The sequence below is a fragment of the Lagopus muta genome, chromosome Z (assembly GCF_023343835.1).
Source record: "Lagopus muta isolate bLagMut1 chromosome Z, bLagMut1 primary, whole genome shotgun sequence".
NCBI classification, from domain to species: domain Eukaryota; kingdom Metazoa; phylum Chordata; class Aves; order Galliformes; family Phasianidae; genus Lagopus; species Lagopus muta.
In genome coordinates, this window is record NC_064472.1 from 43,771,187 (window position 1) to 43,789,898 (window position 18,712).

The 18,712-nt window shown below is 38.8% G+C and overlaps 1 protein-coding gene across 11 annotated transcripts in view; it reads left to right on the plus strand.

Annotated features, from left to right (window-relative positions):
* Positions 1-4,670, plus strand: part of PCGF3 (polycomb group ring finger 3) — a 94,783-nt gene extending 90,113 nt beyond the window's left edge. For all 11 annotated transcript variants that reach the window (XM_048932201.1, XM_048932212.1, XM_048932206.1 and 8 more), the window contains 3 exons: positions 208-345; positions 1,935-2,015; positions 3,822-4,670. In XM_048932201.1, the coding sequence (XP_048788158.1) occupies positions 208-345; positions 1,935-2,015; positions 3,822-3,869 (267 nt within the window). In that variant the 3' untranslated portion in view covers positions 3,870-4,670. The remainder of the gene's footprint in view (positions 1-207; positions 346-1,934; positions 2,016-3,821) is intronic.
* Positions 4,671-18,712: the final 14,042 nt, after the last annotated feature.

Sequence of the window (18,712 nt, forward strand, 5' to 3'; positions counted from 1 at the left end):
TAAGAGAAGAATTTTTAGTCAAGCATGCTTATCACTAAATGACAAGTTCTTAGGAAATGTTTTCCTTAATTGGACTACATGCATTTCACTTTAAGGAATGTTAGTATTTTTCACTTCATTGTATTAATGTGAACTGCTTATGGAATACATAATGAGGACTGCAGTCACTTCTTGCACCCAGCTCTGACTGCTTGCTTTTTCCTGAAGGTAAGCATCTGCTTGGAATGCAATAGCAGCAAACTGCGTGGATTAAAACGAAAATGGATTCGCTGTTCAGCACAAGCAACAGTCCTGCATCTAAAGAAGTTCATTGCCAAAAAACTAAACCTTTCTTCTTTTAATGAGGTAATATTTTAATCTTCAAATATAAGTCTGTGCATTAAAAGTTCTATGGAGAAGTGTGGGATCATTCTTTTTCAGAGCAACATCTTATTTTACTTCCTGAAAGTAGCAGCAAACACAGTGTCTTAAATTGTATTCTGTATAGTCATTTTTGTAAGCTAAGGAGGTGAATTTAAACAAGTTATTTTTCTACAAATACAATATTTTTTTTACTTTCAGTTTAGGATTTATGGTCTTATTTCTTGTAGATTTTCCTTCTTCCATTACCTCCTTATCCTAAATACTACAGTTAAAATGTAGCTTGGGTTCATAAAGGATTTGCCTATTAGTTTGCAGTGCATCTTTTCATGTCCATCCTTGGGCCAAATGGCTTTGTTATGATCTTCTACATGCACTTGAAACAGACTTTTCAAGGAGCTTTATTTCATACATTATATTCAGGTGCATATATGGCTGTTTCATAAACATGGCCCTTGCAGAGGTTTCACATTCACTGCGGGGACAGTCAGTAACAAATAATTAAGCACTACTGATGTTGACTGTGCTGTCAATGAAGTTGCTACCCAAAGTGTTATATCCTTCCTTTCCAAGGGAATACTTGGAATCATATAATAACTTAGGTGAACTGTACCAAAAGAAATACAATTTTTCACACTTCTCCCATTTCAGATTCCAAATTAACACGACAAACATGTAATGCAGCTTCTGTTGAGTACTTCTTTGGGTCTTGCTCACAGACTCTTTTCATCTCAATCATTTGCTTTTTAGTCTGGAGTGTCAAAATCTTTCTATTCAAACTTCTCAGCAGCTGGTTTGTATCCTTATTGTTCTTGTATTCCAGCTTCTCTGATTTCACACCACTCTATTTTAGTGCCGAAACTTACCTAGGCTTCCTGAAACAAAACTGGAACATCTTCTTTCTCGTCCTCATCTGGTTAGTAAGCTGTTGAATTGCGGCTGGAGCCCAACAAGAGCATCACTGTTTGAAAAGGGGATCTTTTTTCCCCTTTAAATCAGACATTTTTTTAAAGACAGAGCTTTGATTTTGTGTGTAAGGCCCCCTGCCCCATGCCAGTAGTCACTCATGTAACAGCCTACTATCACTCCTAATGAAGGAACAAACTGTAACAGGTACTGTTTATTCTTCTGCCACCTCTCCTACTTTCTTACAGGATATATAAGGTGTGGTGCAGTTAGTGTATTAGTGCCAGGAAATTGATTTGTGTTAGCAAGTGTTAAGTTTTAGGCATTTGCTTACTGCAAATTATTCAAGGTCTGAGTTACCACTAGATTTTTAGAATGCCCAATAAAATGATGTAAAGCTTTTGGGAAGAGGGCATTAGCACTGCTTGCGAAGGTAAATCAAAGTTAAGTCCAGTTCATGCAGAGTATTAGAGGTAGGTACAGCACTTCTATGTTGAGAAAAGACATTGTTTTCTTTTTTTAAACTACCTTTGTCTGCAGAGCAACTGCAGGATGGATAGTTCCATAGTCTTTGGAGAAAATAAATCATGCCTAAAATTTGCAGTATTGTTTGAAACATATTTCACAGATTGTGTCTCAACACATTGACGTCTTCTTTGTATTGTCAGCTGGACATATTATGCAATGAAGAGATTCTTGGCAAGGACCACACGCTCAAGTTTGTAGTTGTTACAAGATGGAGATTTAAGGTATGACTTCAAATTTGAAATCGTGATTTCAAATAAATCATAAAATGTCTAAATTAAGATTGTCTAGATTAAGAATGTTTTTAAAATATGTGGCTCTCACAGTTACAAAGCAATAACTGCAAACTCATGGCTATCTAATGCAGCATTTTCAAACAGTAAATATTAAATTTGATTAAATATAACAAACAAGGGAAGATGGTATGTTGCATCAGCTGTCAAACTGTGATCAACTCTGTCAAATTAATTGGAAGCTACAATAAAGTATTAATTTTAGCTGTGATAGGTGAAACTGATTGTACTCTGTGTAGGTGGGGAAAGGAACTGTGATGCAGGAAAGGCAGAAATTTTCAAAACAGTTCTTTCCTGTAGCTGAACAGGACAACTTTATTTCTCAGGGAGAAAGAGTAATTGCATTGCTTGCCTGCCTTAGTTAAGGAGAATTCCAACAGTGTTTAGCAGGCATAAACATGGCATGTTAAATGTGTTTGAGTACATCTTTAACTTACTGATTGTGTTTCTCTGAACAACCCCTTTGCAACTAAATAATAAAGTGGAACATCTAATATGTTAGTTATCACATTAATAGCATCTCAAGTGAAACAGATGTAAGAATGAATTGCAAAGTTGGGCACTTATGAGTTGTCACACTTACAGATTCACTGTATGTATATTTGATGCTCTTTGAAATAAGAGGTGGAATAGTGGACAGCAAACACAACCCAAGCTTACAGTGTATACTGAGATAGAACCACCTAGTGGCTGTGGATGACTGTCTGAAAGATGTGCAGGTGGGAGTAGGAAAGTGTCTCCTTCTCTGTGTGTAGTAAAACAGTTTCTTTTCTACATATAGCTGCATAGCAGATACAGATGGAAGGCAGAGGTCAGCCTCTGATTTGCAGAGAGGTCACAATTAGAATCCTACTAGAATTTGTTCCTGAATGATCAAAAGGTTTGAAAATACAGTAATATCTCAGTAACAATACTGTGGTTATTTGGGATAGCCAAGTCAGATTAATCACAAAGTATTTAATAAAGCCTTTACAGTTCTGTGTGATTAGAGATTGATGGGTGATGCCTCAAGTTCAGTGTAGGTTACTGGGGATAACACTGTGCTGAACTTTAAACAATGACAAATTGTAAGCTAACTGAATTTGTGAGGATTTAAATCCTAATGTAAGAAAAAAATGCTGGGAATTTTTATGAAAAAAAAAGAAAATTGAACAGGAGCATCAAATTGATCTACTATTCATAGTTATCATGGAGATTTCTGTACTTTTGAATCAAACGGAAAAGGCAACTGTGTACTGACATCTTAAATGAAAGAGGTGGAGAGTGTCAGATGAAACTCATAGAGGCTCTGGAACAAATGGAAGTGGTTCTTTGCAGGGTGAGCTACTCCTTGATGCGACATGCTATAGATGTTAGAAGTTTACAAGTTTACCTATGTAGAAAAAGAAACAGTGGATATATTCATAGAAGAGGAATTGAACTATTAAATATATGAAGTACTGTGTACTCTTATACTGAATTCTAGGCATTTACATTTCTCACTTAGTAGGTTTCCTAGTTAAACAGTCTTGATAGAACTGGTCATAAGGTGAACTATTCCTGACAAAAGGGAATGGATTCTCCATTTGATTTGAGTTTCACAGATTAAATTCCTTCTTGTCTTGATACAATTTTGACTGATCAGACAGCTATTCTGATAGTTTGTTTAAGCCTTGGTTTATGAAACAAAAGTTTTATCTACTGGAAAGATGAATTCTGGCTTTGTTTCTTAACCTCACCTATATTTCTATCTTGCAGAAAGCACCTCTACTGCTACATTACAGACCCAAAATGGACTTGCTGTAAGAGAACTTTATTGTCCTTCTGGACAGAGCTTTTTGCAGAGACTATCATCTGGCACCTTCTTAGTGCATCACTAATCACATGATATGAATCAGACGAATAATTTTGGAAGACTGTAGTGCTTTCATAGCTGACTGTCCTTCTGAATATTTCTCCTGGGGATGTGTTATCTGGATTTCTGGACAGAAAATATTTATACTTATTTTATATGAAAGAAATCAAAACTCAACAAGACACTACCAGCACTAGGTTTACAGATATTGAAAACACTTCACAGTTCCATGTAGCTCAGCCTGACTCATCTCTTACTATTACACAGAAATAAGTTAGAATGTTGTGGGGTGATCTTAAAAATGTTGCTTTTGACACCAAGTTGCATTTAGTTACTTTTCACATTCTGAATATTTAAAAATATATTTTTGCAAAGTGTTCTTGTCTTATATAGTATGCCTGATTGCATTGGCTTTAATCAAGTTCTGTAGGTCATTGAACATAACTAATGATATAGTGACTGGTGATATTTATTATGCTGCATTGAAAACTTTTGAAAATCTGGGAAAACAATGGGTTTATTTGTTGGTTTTATCCAGTTGTTGCTCTCTCTCAGTTTCTGTTTTAGTAATGTTTTAATGTCCTTTTTGCATGGTGATTTGGTAAGATTAATTGTAATCTCTGCAGCTGATTTTAATGTGCCCTGATATTTTGCTGTGGCATATATTGCACCACATAATGATAAATACTCAAAAGTGCTAGATTTATGAACTTTAAATATATATATATATATATATATATATATATAAACATTTCTTATGTAGCTATGGCTTGCAGAAATCAGTTTTTACTGTAAAGAGAATTTATTCTCTCTGGCTAATGAAACACTGGCTCTTGGACAACATTGGGTGATACTGCACAATTTTCACTGATTAAAATTCCTTAGAGAAGTAGAAGCAGCTTTATATTTTAGTAACAGGTTCATATTTTCTTTACCTATTTTTTCTGAAACTGTTCTGTTTTCTTTAGTACAATTACTTACTGTTTTGGGGGGTCAGACAAGATTATTTTCACACCTCTGGCCTTAATTGATAACAGTACTTGCATCAGCCCTAGCAAATGCAAGGTAACATAAATGCCATGTATGTGTGTACATACATATATACATACATATGACTGTTTGTGTTATGGAATGCACCCTCAATAGCACTTAGCAGTGTTCACTGCATTGTAAGGCTTTTTGAAATTGTCACCTTTTTAAAAACAGAGTTGAAAGTGATTTCTGCAAGCTGTATATTGTATAGCACATATAGGACAAGAGCATTTGGCTGCCAGCGTGTTGAGTTATCTAGAACTCCAAACATACTATTAACATCTGGAAACAGTTAACCTTCTAACTTTTGGAAGGGTTTTTCCAATCAGCTGAAAATGCTAGCTGCTATACATATTATTTTTTATAAACTGCCTTTGGATAAGAAAGTAAGCTTGCTTGTAACTGCCCTGCTTTGTTTGTCTGTGCTTATTCCTCTCTTCAGCAAGAAAGTATAATTTATTACTGATAACAGGAAGCTGATAGTGGAAGAGGTTTATCTCAGCATTTGAAGTCATCTTCTCAAGCTTTCAAAGCACCACATTCCTTAGCATATCTCCTGCACTTTTATTCTTTGGAGTTTTCAGCCCTCCTTTCTTAGCTGTGCTGCTGCAGAAGAGATGCTCCATTTTCTGTTTATCTTTCCAAAGATAAAATATCTTTCTCATTTTTATTTATAGTCACAGATGTGAATGGGAAGTAAATCAGAAGATATGCAGGCAGTGAAAGAAAGGGAGCCTACTGAAATATGGGGATGTAAAGGAGGTGCAAATGCTAAAAAAGGCTGCAAATGTGAGGGCAAGATGATAGGTAGACTGAATGCTTGCATTAGGCAGAACTCCATATCCAGGCCTTTGGTGTGAGCATGCATGCTCCTATAAGCAATGAACTTGGCTCCAATTTTGTTCTGCCTTTTCCAGTTCAAATCTATTTCAGCTTTTACCTTTGGTTAACACGAATTAGCAGATGAGATCATGAGCCTATCTTTTTACAGTCTTTAATGTAAAAAACTGAAAGCAGGTGTTACAAATGCATATGCAGATTGACATACTGGGCCCTTCTGGAGCTGTTCATGCTGTTGACGTTCCCTTGTAAATAAGGGACTGGCTGTAGCTAGCTAGAAACTGAGAGTACAAACAGGGCTATAGATGGGCCACTCTCTGCACCTGATGCAGACACAGAATTAAAGCTCACAGAGAGTTTGTTGATTAAGGTGGCTTTTGTATGTGTACGTGTGTGGATATATACACGCTAACCCACACTCTTTATGTATACACATGCTTCCTCTCATCTGCTTACCTTGGAAGAGTGTACTGCAGAAAGCTTTTGTACATCTAGACTCAGAAGCAGTGCTTATAAAGCGTGCTAGGATTTTAGCACTTTCCACTGCAGTTGGAACAGTACTAATTTGTACTCAGTTGTACAGCTGAGAACTCAGCTGCAAAAAAGCAAATTCAGAAGCCTTTCAAGTCTTTCTCTTGGTATAATAATCTGCAGTACAAAATGTATATTTGGAAGTTTGTAGCTCTATTTAGAATTACTTGAATATATAATGGTGCTACCAGTACTTTGAAAATTCTGTTGATAACTATATAGATAGGTAAATTCAAGGCAGTATTAATACCTATAAATGCTTTTTTTGTTTGTTTTGTTTTGTTTTGTTTGTTTGTTTGTTTTCTCATTTGTGTGCAACTGCTTTTGCAATGTCTTTAATTTGATAAAGCCTCTTCAGTAAAAAGAAAAGGAAAAATATAAGAGAAATCCCAGTTATTTTTCTAAATCATATGCCATAGCATCATTGCTATGGATATTCTTTCCCTCAGGAGGGGTTGGGATTGTGTCTGGACCACATATTTATTTACTCTAGCCTTACTAGAAGACGACAATGCAATTGAATTGAACTGAGAGGGAGGCCTCCTTTGGGTCAGAGCTCTGTTTCACTTCTGCGAAGCTTAAGAGACAGTTAATTTATATCAAGATTATATAGGAACCGGGGTTCTGTTCAAACCTGAACGGAAAGTTGGACTCAGCATAGATATCTCTGTGTCCTAGTGAGATCATACTCAGCTTATTTTGGATTTTGTCAAGATGGCACTACTGTGAAGTAGTTTTCACAATTGCTTACGCTGGTAAATAATTGCAGTAAAGAAGTATCTTGTTACGTTACCCTCAGCAGCAATGAGACTGATGAATCACCCATGCTCAGAGTCTCATTAAATATAGTTTCATTAAAAACAGAGAATTCAGATAGAATATATGATATTAAATTTAAATAAGATTTGGGATGTTAAAAGTTAACTCTATAAAATTATTTATTCTATTTTAAGCCTTCTGTCTTATTTTGCCGTCCAAGTATTTTTGGTTTCAATGGTCCAACCTTATGTACGGGCATATAAAATGAAATTGTAAGATGTTTTTACAAGCTTCTTCCTTTTACATTGAGTTTAATTAGCTTTTGTTTGTATGTTTTTGTTTTGTGTGGATAAAGAACATTACTTATGTTTTTGTGCAATAGGTTTGAAACATGCATTTATTAGGCATATGCTTAAATTGTAAATGTATCATCTACTTACCGTTAAAAAGGAGTGTAGATGGAGTTGTTGATTTGTTCAGATGGGGTTTTATTTGGGACTGTTGTCTGGGAAGGTTGTTTTTTGATTTGTTCTTTATTTTAAGAGTGAAGTGCGGGATTTAAATATGTCTGAGTACAAGAACTGTCTGTCAGCAATATTCTAAAATAAATGATCTTGCAAGAAATCTTAATGTGAACTGTGGAAGCAATTGGCAAGACTTGCAGCCTATCTGAAAATGTTTTGTGCCATTGTTATGTCTGGTATCTTTGTGTACCATCAAATCTGAAAATATTTATTTATTTTTTTTGGTCGTGCAATAGTGTACACAACACTATAATCTCTGGGGATATGGGACCATACAAAATGTCAGACTACAACTATGATGGTGCTGTTTTTTCCAATAGGCTATGAGCCTTTGAAAGCTTATCTGGCTCTTTTGTCTTCATAACAACATAATTAGTTGTAGGAGATGGATTTATTTTTATTTTTTTCCGACTGGATGGTAAATGTAACCATACAACTAGCCTGCTTTACAGCACAAAGCATCTTACCATTGAGCTAAATACAGTAGGAAAAAGCCAACCAGTCTGTACATCAGCAGGTAAATATTAGTAAGCTTGTAGTCTCAACAATACTTAAGATGCATTTTGTTCAGAAGGCTGGACTGTACAGAAAAATCTAGTTTCTCTACTTCCTCAGGTGATAACTTCAGTTTGGATATTTCACTGGAGATGCTAATGTTTCAGTTCCTTTGCATAAAGTTTTGATAAGAGGAGAAAAAAAATGTCCTGTACACCAGAATCTGTGCGTAAGATATAATTAACTGTAACTGAGAGGTCTTGGCATCTGTTGCTGAAGTAAAAACCTGTAGAGAGAACATTAAGGAAGATGGGAACAATACTTCAATCTCTGCTTTCATGAAAATTTGCAATCAGTACAAACACTTTCTAGAAACTTGCTTTCTGTGGCAAGCTAACAGTAATACTTTACCATGAATTTATGATTTATTTATATACAAAATAAAGCTCCAGTCTTGCTATTTGATCTGTGTTTCATCTGTGGAGCTTCCTGAAAATCTTTCAAAGCCACAGTGGCTTACCCAGTTGAGTGGTAAGAAGGTGGGAAGTAAATGTCCAATTCCATGAGTGCTTGTATTGCTAACTTTGCAAATAGCCTGAATGATTCTGCAGAAACCAGAGGGTTCGTTCAGGTGATGGTAGCTGTGGCTGGAGGATGGAGTCTTGATTTTTAAAGGCTGGAATGATGTTCCAGTATTATTAATTTTTATTTGAAACTGACAACACAGGTTTACTAGAACCTTAAATTCAAGTTACTTATTGAAAGAAAGGGGAGTTTGTTCTTTCCTTCTGCAAAAAGATTATTTTACAGTTGAGGGACAATAAGCCAGTGCAACCACTAAGCCTTTATTCTCTCATGTGGCATAATAAAGATATTGAAACTGTCACAGTGTAAAACCATATTTTTGGCTTAGCTTCATTTGAAAGTTTACAATTTTTTATGCTTTGTGTTGCTGTGTAATTTTTGTACTATTGGTGGCTAGTTTTGTCTGAATAAGCCTTTTTGGATTATTGCTTAATGTTTTGATTTTATGATAGTGAAGCTTGTATTCAGTGTTTTGCCAATCAATATTATATGCTTGTTAATAAAAGCAGAGAAACTAACTGAAATCCTGTCAAGCTGGAAGTTATTGTCCCATTTTTTCCTTTGGGAATATAAGGAACTAGTCAGCCTAATATCATGGCACTGACCAACCCAGCATGACTGAAACAATAAAATAATTTTGTGGCATGACATGGTCACAGTCAATATGTCTATAAACCATTTTACTGAAAACAAACAAAAGCATGGCCTGAAGTATTACCCCACTGCTCAGAGCAGTGATGTGCCTGTGACAAACATATGGCATATAACTGCCAGCTAGGAAATGAAATGGCTTCAGCTGCATGCAGGAAAAACATAGTTACCCTGATGTCTATATGTATTTGTAGATAGAAATGTACTTATGAGAACTGTGTGTTGCTTTCAGTCTGACTTTGCCTGGTGATGCTGATGCACAAGGGCAGACTGCAGCATTCTAGATGAAAGATTTGACGTGACTTAGCGTCACATGTCAAATTACAAAGAATATCCATGCATATTTGATTTTAATTTGGGGACTGTCACACTTGTGTCACCTCTTTGTGAGCTGCTAGGAAGAAAGTTCTCTTGCTTATAGGAAATTTACTATGACCCAAATATGCTTTGCCTTTGGAAAAAATGATCTGTTGTGGTATTTGGCAAATATTGGTGCTTGCCATCTTGGTAAATTCAGACTTCCCCCCATACTTCTCTCCCCTCCCAAGGTCCTTGAGACTTATTTAAGTTCCTGAACAGAGCATAGATGCAGAGTTTTGTTTTTTAGCTGAAATTAATTAAAATACCTAGTCCAGATACTACATTAAATGGGAAAGCATTAGTTGAATTCCTTGCAGAATCTCTTTGCAGTAATGCAAATACATAGCATGTGTACTGCTATCTATATACTGAGAGAACTATTAAGCTTTCTTTTTTTTTTTTTTTTCTATTGGCTTGTATGCAATTGCCAGCAACTGTGGGCTGGTTTGAAGTCAGAGGTTCTGACACATAGCTCATACTTGCACTGATAGTACCAATATATAATTGCCCTGAGGAGATCAGCCATTTGCCACCGCTTTAGCTTCATGTAAACACCGTCGTGAGACACTCACCTTAAAAGGGTCTCTTTGCCTATATGTAGTCACTTAAAAGTAGGTAAATGTTAGCACTAATTCTTCCTGAGCAAGTGTTACTTCTTGTAAATCCTCCATGGTCTCATTTTCTGTGATTCTAACACCTCCCTGTACTTCATGCTCTTGGTTGCTCTCATCTATCACTGAACGAACCTGTGATGGCCCTGGTTTAGCCTGCTTCTGCCCTTCTTGCATTTTCAGCAGCTATTCCAGGAGTGCAGAGATTATGTGCTAGAACAGAGGGCTTCTATTTCATGCCAGTGTGATTACAGATTTTCTGATCCCTGTATACACTGGAGTAGCTAGGAAAAGAAAACCTCTGCTTCTCTTACACAAGCAAAAGTTTATAGCAACGTAACACTGCACACAAGTTGTGGTCTCTTTCTTTGGCATCTATGTCATGGAGAAATTGCTCAGGTTTACATGGGGATTAACTTAACGTGTATACCTCACTTAAGGAATGATTAAAGCAATGCCATCAGCATCTGTTGTACATGTGACTTTTGAAATACTTGTTGCAAAAATTGTTTTAGAAGTCAATGTTTCATATTGTTCCATGTAAAATATACTTGTAGTAATTCAAAATGTTCTCTGGCTTTGGTTTGGACATTAAAAAAAAATAAATTATTTGACTTTTAACGTCTATTATCAGTACTTTATGTTAGTTTGAAATGAGTCATTTAAAACTAGCTTGCTTTGTGGATTGTGGAAAACCTGAACAACAGAAACACATTATGGGGCACAACTAACTCCTCTTGTTGTGACTTGAACACGGTGCTAATCTGCTAAATGACAGCAGAAACGGTTCCTGTTTGACCGTGAAGTTCCCAAGGGAGTAAGAAACTGTGCTAATAGTTGTGCAGCTAGCCCTGAAAACATAGATCCGTCTTACAGCTAATGAGCAGCAAACTACATTTTTCCCCAAAAATGTAATCCAACATGAAGAACTACTTCTTTCACTAACTGAGTATTTTACTATTAGTCAGTGTTGACAGAAGAATATCTCCTTTTGTACAATGACTGTGAGTTTCTTGAGATTGGAGTAGTCAGAAAAAGATAAAATATATTAATTGACTATAAGAATATATCTGGATGGGGTTATAACACAATGAACTCTGCACTGCTGTGTGGAAAGTCCTGGCTTGTCTTTCATTCATTTGGCTTTTTTTTTCCCCTCTGTTTTTTCAAAAGTCCTCTCAATTAGCTTTTCCACTAGAAATTCAAGCAGTTACCTAGACCTGGTAGAGAAAAAAGTTTACAGGTGTACTCTCTACCAAGAGTAGGATGAGGGCCATATCTGGGTAAACACATGACATTATTTTTGCAGTTTCGTTGTTTAGAGATGTTGTATTGATTGGGCTTGAATTAGGTACATCTGTGCTTGATATCTTGTATGTTGATGTACCTAAATGCACAGCGTAACTATGAAAATAAGAACAAAACATAAATCCAAGCAACTGACTTCAGTAGTAAGGTTGACTGGGTTATTCAAATGGCAGGAGGATGCCCTTACAAGCCTTGTTCTTGTTCTCTGCCTCTGTCGATAGCATGCAATCCTTCATTCCCACACTTGTTGAACAGGAAGTTTCATTTTCATGGAAGACTTTAATGTTGTTTATTTAGTTCTTTTCCCCTTGGATGCGAAGTTTACTGTCCCTTGCCTTGAGTTTGGCCTGCTTTATTCACAAGAGCACAAAGCCTCTGATTCTGGATGCTCTAAGATCACACCACTGCTGTTGTGGAAAATGCTGCTGCTGATGCACCAAATACTGTTGCTATTTCTGTATGGGTCTGCTAGTTCTCAGCAGTCTGCAGAGCAAAATTTCTTGCTTTAGTTTGTGTTTTACAGCATAATATATTCTCTGAAAGTTTTTGTGTTCTCATCTGAGCAATGTCTCCATAAACAGCTGCAGTGGATTGTGACAGTGTTACTTGGGTTTGTGATAAATGTGCTTTTTGATTTTCAGAGTGTCTGGAAAGAGACTAATGGTATATTAGTGAACATGGATGTCAAGCAGAATATGTCTTCTGGTTCTGCTTTAACATCATCTAGAAAAGATACATTCTTCTATTTCATTTCAGCCTTACCATCACAGCTCTGAAATCTGCTCTTTGTGTGTTTCCTCCTCAGCTTTGAGGCTATCACTGGATCTCCTTATAGCAGTCTTGGTCATTGCTTGAAAATGGTGATAACATTGGTTTGAAGCAGATACTGAATAGTTGGTTCTGGGCCATTTACTGTTGGCACCTCTGCTGGTATTGTATGCCCTGACTCCATAGACATAACTGGCTTCTCACCCTGGAGGAGCAGTCTCTTCTTTCATCTGCATTCAAAACAAACAGTCCCATCCCTGCATGCATTTTGGTAGACCAATGACTGCTTCACCTTCACTCTCCAAGAACTTTCAGGATTATGGGATGCTCAGGCTCACAAAAAGTTTACATAGATTCACAGTGATTCACAAAACTTTAAAAAACTTAGTGAGTTTTGAGCGTTTCAAGTTGAACACATGAGAAGAGTTACTACCAGGCGAGTGGGAGTTCTGTGATGGGCAACCTTACAGGAAGTTCTCAGTTCTGAATTGCAACATGGCTCCCTTCTTTCAGCATCATCTGTATTTGACTGACGCCTCAATATCATGGGTGTGATATGCTGGACAACAGGTTGGCCATGAGCTAGCAGTGTGTCTTTGTGGCCAAGAACACCAATGGTATCCTGGGATACATTAAAAACTCTGGACAGCAGGTTGAAGGAGGTGATCATCCCCCTTTACTCTGTTCTGGTGAGGCTACATCTGGAGTACTGTGTCCAGTTCTGGGTTCCCCAGTACAAAAAGACAGGGATCTTCTAGAAGGAGCCTAGCAGAAGGCCACAAAAGATAATGAGGGGCCTGGAGCGTCTCCTGTTCAGGGTGTGTAACCTGGGTCTGTTCAGCCTGGGGAAAAGAAGACTTGAGGGATCTGATTCATGTTTATAAATTCCTAATGGGCAAATGTATGAAGCCAGGCTCTTCTCAGTATTGTGTGGTGATAGGACAAGGAGCAGTGGCCTAAATTTTGAACATAAGAATTTCAATACAAGCATGCAGAAGAGTGTCCTTATAGTAAGGGTGATGCTGCACTGGCACAGGTTGCCCAGAGGGTTGTGGATCCTCCTTCTATGAAGATATTCAACACCTGTCTGGATGCCTACCTGTGTGATCTATTGTAAGGAACCTAATAAAGCAGAGGGCTAGGCTCCATGATCTCTTGAGGTCCCTTCAACCCCCCACAATTGTGTGATTCTGTGATATAAGCAAATTGTGCCCCAAATCTGTCTTGATTCTCTTACTTCCTTGGCCTTGCTTCCTTTGTTTCCCTGGGTTGCTTGTCCTTGTCACTGTGGTGAGCTCTCCCGGCTGGATGTGAAGGAACCTCACAAACTTTGCTGATTATCCCTTGTCCACTCACCATGGTCCGGGGGCTGCTGAATGTTGTAGTTACAGCACGTGCTTATTTGTGAGAGGTGACACCCATGTGGTACAGCTGTTCTGGCACCAGAGACAGTGACCAGCGGTTCTGCTCTACAGTGCCAAAGGAATGTGCTTTTATCCTGTTTGGGTTTCTTTTCTGACTACTACACTAGCTATGCTTTCTTTTTAAGAGGAGCTGTTTTTTGTCCTGGAACTTGCATGGTCTGAAGGCAAACACAGCTATAAATAGCAATAGGGTCTTTCTTTGTTTAGAAAAAAACATTTGTAACTGTCTAGCAAAGCTGCTGTTTGTTCCTAGACTGAGCAGTGCAATGGCTCGTGGAACCTGAGCACATGCTGGCGCATTAGAGCAGGGCTCTTCTCACTGACAGTGCACATTTGCTTTAGCCACATGCATTTCCTTTGTGTGTTATTGGGTTCTGAACAGAGATAGCTGCAAATGTCCTGCTTGGTTTTTTTTTTTTTTTTTTTTTTTTTTTTTTTTCACTTCTGGATAATTTAGGGGTTATTTATGATAATAGGACAATGTTGGACTGTTCATCTGACCAAAACTACAAAGCCTTGGGATCAACCTGTTGCTGAGTATCTGCAGAGCAGTGGATGCAGTAGGCAGTGTCTGCAGATAATATGATGCTTGCTAGTGACAGTTCATGAAGTCACATGTTTATATATGGTTTTGCTCTTCAGATTTTTGTTCCTTTTCCCTTGGTAAGATTCTTGATACACATTTGCAAGGCAGTGGGTGGGGTGAATCAACTACAAAGACAACCCTTTGTCTTATCTCCATCTTCTCTGGCTGTAACAGTGAAGAGTGAAATGTGCTTCCATCTGGGAAAGTGGAGGTTGAGGTGGCCTTGCTTGTGTCCTCAGGATGCATCTGCCAGGTGTCATCAGAAGGATGAGCCTATGTTAACAGTGGGATGCAGAGCAGTTCTGCTCCAGGCCTGCTCTCAGGAGGAGGGCATTTTTGCACAACCAGGTGTTACAACAGATTTATCCCATCTGTTCGCACATAATTTATAGCCAAAATTAAGCAGGGACGATGCTACTTGCTGTGTGCTGCTCAAGGTTTCTCCAAGCCCCATTGAGACCATTAGTACTCTATGTTGGAGGACTGCCCCTGGCCAGCCTTCAGCCTCTGCAGGCTGGTCTGATGGATTCTGAGCAGTGCAGGATGCTGCTCTGCAAAACCTCCTTCATGGCAGATAGCTATAGCCCAGGGAATGCCAGTGCTACAATGCACACAGAACAACAGCTTGTGGCATGTTATCCTAGATCAGGCTCAGAGAAATGTGCTACCCTAGCACTGGGTTGGATGTTGAGATTTATTTTTCACCATAAGTACTGTAATTCAGGAAGCCTCTTGTTTTTTTTCCTCCATCATGCTGAAGCCCAGCTTCATGCTTAATGGGCATGAAAGTTATATACCTGCCTATTGATCTAGTTTTGGATTTTCTTGAGGCTGATGCACTTGTTTTTACCTTGCTACGTGAAGATTTTCTATTCCGAATCTGTGTTCCTTGCTAGTTGGTGATCCACTTTCAGCTTGTTTTAGATAGAACGGTGCGAGATATCCAGGCAGTGCAGCAAAAAAAACCACAAATGCTGAGCAGTGTTCTGCTTACAACAGTGTGCTTTTTTTCAGTGTGGCTTCCAGGCAGCACAGCCAAATTTGGGGTTCAGTGAGGCCTGTTGAATTCTGTCAGTTTTCAGACAGTACTGGAGCAAAATCTGTCTTGAGGTGCTGTTTAAATCTCCCCATGCAATCCTGCTGACAGATTAGTCACTGTTTGTCCTTAACCTTCTGAATGTGCTTCCAAAATTGATTAGTTCAGTCCAGCACACAGTACTGGGTTGCAAGTCTAAGAGGTTGTCCTTTGAACACACCAAATGAGATGTACATGCTTGATGGAGCAGAAAGTGGATGAAATTACAGGTTTTAGTTTATTTTGTCAATCATAGAACAGATTGATGGTACAGGTATTTAGGGATCTAGAGAGTAGTGTAGTTTTGATGTATACAGTCTCCTCTATCTGGAAGCCAAAGATGAAACAAGCACAGAAATGGCACCAGAAACAACATGTGCAGAGTGCACTTACCTATGTATATCCGTGTATGCTGTGGCATTTAAACTTCACATGTATTTATCTACTGGAAGAATTCTGTGGCAAGGAAGACAGCTGAGCACTGAGAAAATTCAAGTCAGGATTACATTTTTATGCAAGACTGTTTAAACCACTGATTCTGATCCCAGCAACTTGTAAGAGGGAGTTTCCTGCAACTGTCAGACCTTTGGGTCACAGCAGCCTCTGCAGCATAAACCTGAAAAACTGCTCAAGTACCTTGGGTGAAAAATGGAGATAGTGATAATATCTACATGTATGTACAGGGCAAATCCCTCCATCAGGGGGCTTAGGTCTCAGTATGACCCTGGGTGCCAGTCTCCCAAGTTGCTGGCAGTGGGACATTGAAGCCTGAGGATGCAGCCCTGTGACATTCCTACTGCTTTGCTCCTGCTGCCACCTCTCAGCCTATTTATGTTAAGGATCAGGAATGCAAATTTATTGGCAACGAGGGAGTTCCTCTTCATTCAGACATCCCTAGGACTGAAAGTGGAAAGAAGATAAATCTTCCACAGACCCACTTGTCTTTGTTCAGAATTAAATAGAGGTGAAAAAAGGTTCCTCGTGCTGCAAAAATAATTTGTTTTTGCCTGTTTCTCATGTTGGAAGGATCCCGTTGCTGCAATTTGTCGTCACAAGGATGACAGTGGTGCACAGTCTCAGCTTAGCTGGGTGCCTGGCAGTTGGACTTCATGGTTATTCTGCAGAGATGGTGGCTTGTACAGGATAAGGAGCCCCTGACATAGCTTTTGTGTTTTGAGCAAACCACTCCCCCAGTTTGTACTTGGAAAGAAGCAACCAAATATCCACAGAGAGTGAGTGCCAGACCCACAGATGGTACTTTTCTTATCAGATGGCTCAATGAGATTAGTGTGACTATTATTCAGGGCACTGGGAGCACACCACTTGTTTTTCTTGCTGACATGCCAATTTGAAGAAGTTATAATTCTGTTTTTTTTTTTTGTTTGTTTGTTTTTAGCAGCTGTTGCCTTGAACTTTAAAGAGCATAAAAGTCCATCAGGTGTTGTATCAGAAACATCAGGAAGATTTTTCTTTTTAAAACTAGGCAATGAAATTGACAAGATATTTTGAATAAGCTATTTAAAACCACCACCTACATTGTGTTAAACCACAACAAAAGCAAATTACTCCTAAAACTCTCATTAGCACTCCTATTGAATTCTTCCAGTGGAGGACCTGCAGCGCTTCAAAGAAATCTATGTGTTATGCCTTATGTGCAGTCCTTTGTGCAAGGAAGGCTGTGGAGAGAAAGCTGTCAGTAGTGCTTGATAATCACAGGGCTGTGTGGGGACACTGGAAACTGCAACACAACTGCTCAGAGTAGCTCAGAGCTGATGTAGAACATCTGATTTGGGACTAGGGGCTGCTGTTTCAGTTTACCTGGCACTTCTACCAGTTGTGCACATCTCCAGTGTTCAGGTTTAGGGTATTAATTACTTTTCTCGTTCCTGTATATACTAAATTCAAACCATTTATGAGCTGAAGGATCATTGGCTCCATGCGCCCAAACACAGTTTTGGAGATAATTCCTCTTCAGAATGTCCTTCCACCGCAGTTGTTCTGTTTTCACCCTCCCTGGGGTTCTTTCCTCCCATGCTTGGCCATCTGCCTGTACTGCACTGCTGATGTGGAAAGGGCTGCTTTGCCAAACAACAGAACTCCATTTTAATAATGTCTCCAATAAAATTTCAGTCATCAAACAGACTTCAGAAGTCTTTCAAAAGTTCTTTTAAAAGCTCTCAGTTGTATGCCACATAGCAGCTTGCTGCCAAGTTCTGGCTGTTCCCTTGCTTAGCTGGTGCAGTTTTCAGAGTACATGTAATTTCATTCTGCAAAGAAACCGTCTTTGGAGTGACATTTGGAATTTCATATGTGCTCTAACTGGGCAGAGTCGTCCCTGGCACACATCGGACACAAAAAACACAGGTCAGACAGTGCTCTTGTACATGGAAATTGCACACACTTGTGGAAAGCTCAGAATGCACATTGCAGCAGGTGGGCAAGAAGAGTGGAAGCCCAGACTGCCAGTGGCGCTTGCACAGGTAATACTGTCTCCATCATTGGGTGAAAAGTTGCATTGTAAGGTATGCCAGGCCTTGTGCTTCAGAACGTGTGCCAAGTGCTATGCGTCTAGTTTCTGACTGAGGGAATTCCAGACAGATCTTCAGCTATGGGCAGTGCTGTCACAACAGAATTTAGCCAGTCACCACCGTCAGCCACATGAGTCTGAGAGCCAGATGACCACTGACTTTTTATTCTAAATTGGCATTTCAGACTTTTTGCCTGTTTTGAACTTTCGTGTTTGTGTTACACTTGTCCTAAGTTAAGGACTTAAAAACATAGGATACCTTTGAGGGGTTTTTTTATGCTATCACTTTAAGGCTTTTCTTCTTGTGGTTAAGAAATCTCTGGTGCTTGTACTGGAGCAGCATTTAAAGACACAAAGCAACAGTTCTAGAAGAGCAGGAGAATGCAGGCAGTTGACACCAGATTTCTTGGGTGCAGAGTTACAAGTGTCTCCAGAGCACTATCTTTTTTTTCTTCTTCTTTTTTTTAAACAATTTCCAATACGCTATTACATTAACAGAGGAAAGACACCATAAGAGAGAAAAATCATAGAATATCCGAAGTTGGAAAGGACCCATAAGGACCATCCAGTCCAACTCTATCCCAAACTCAAACCTCATCTCTGAGAGTGGTGTCCAAACTCTCACTGAACTCCCTGAGCTTGGGTCCATGCCCATTTGGGCAGCCCGTTCCATGCCCACCGCCCTGTGGTGCAGCCCCTTTCCCTGACCCCCAGCTGC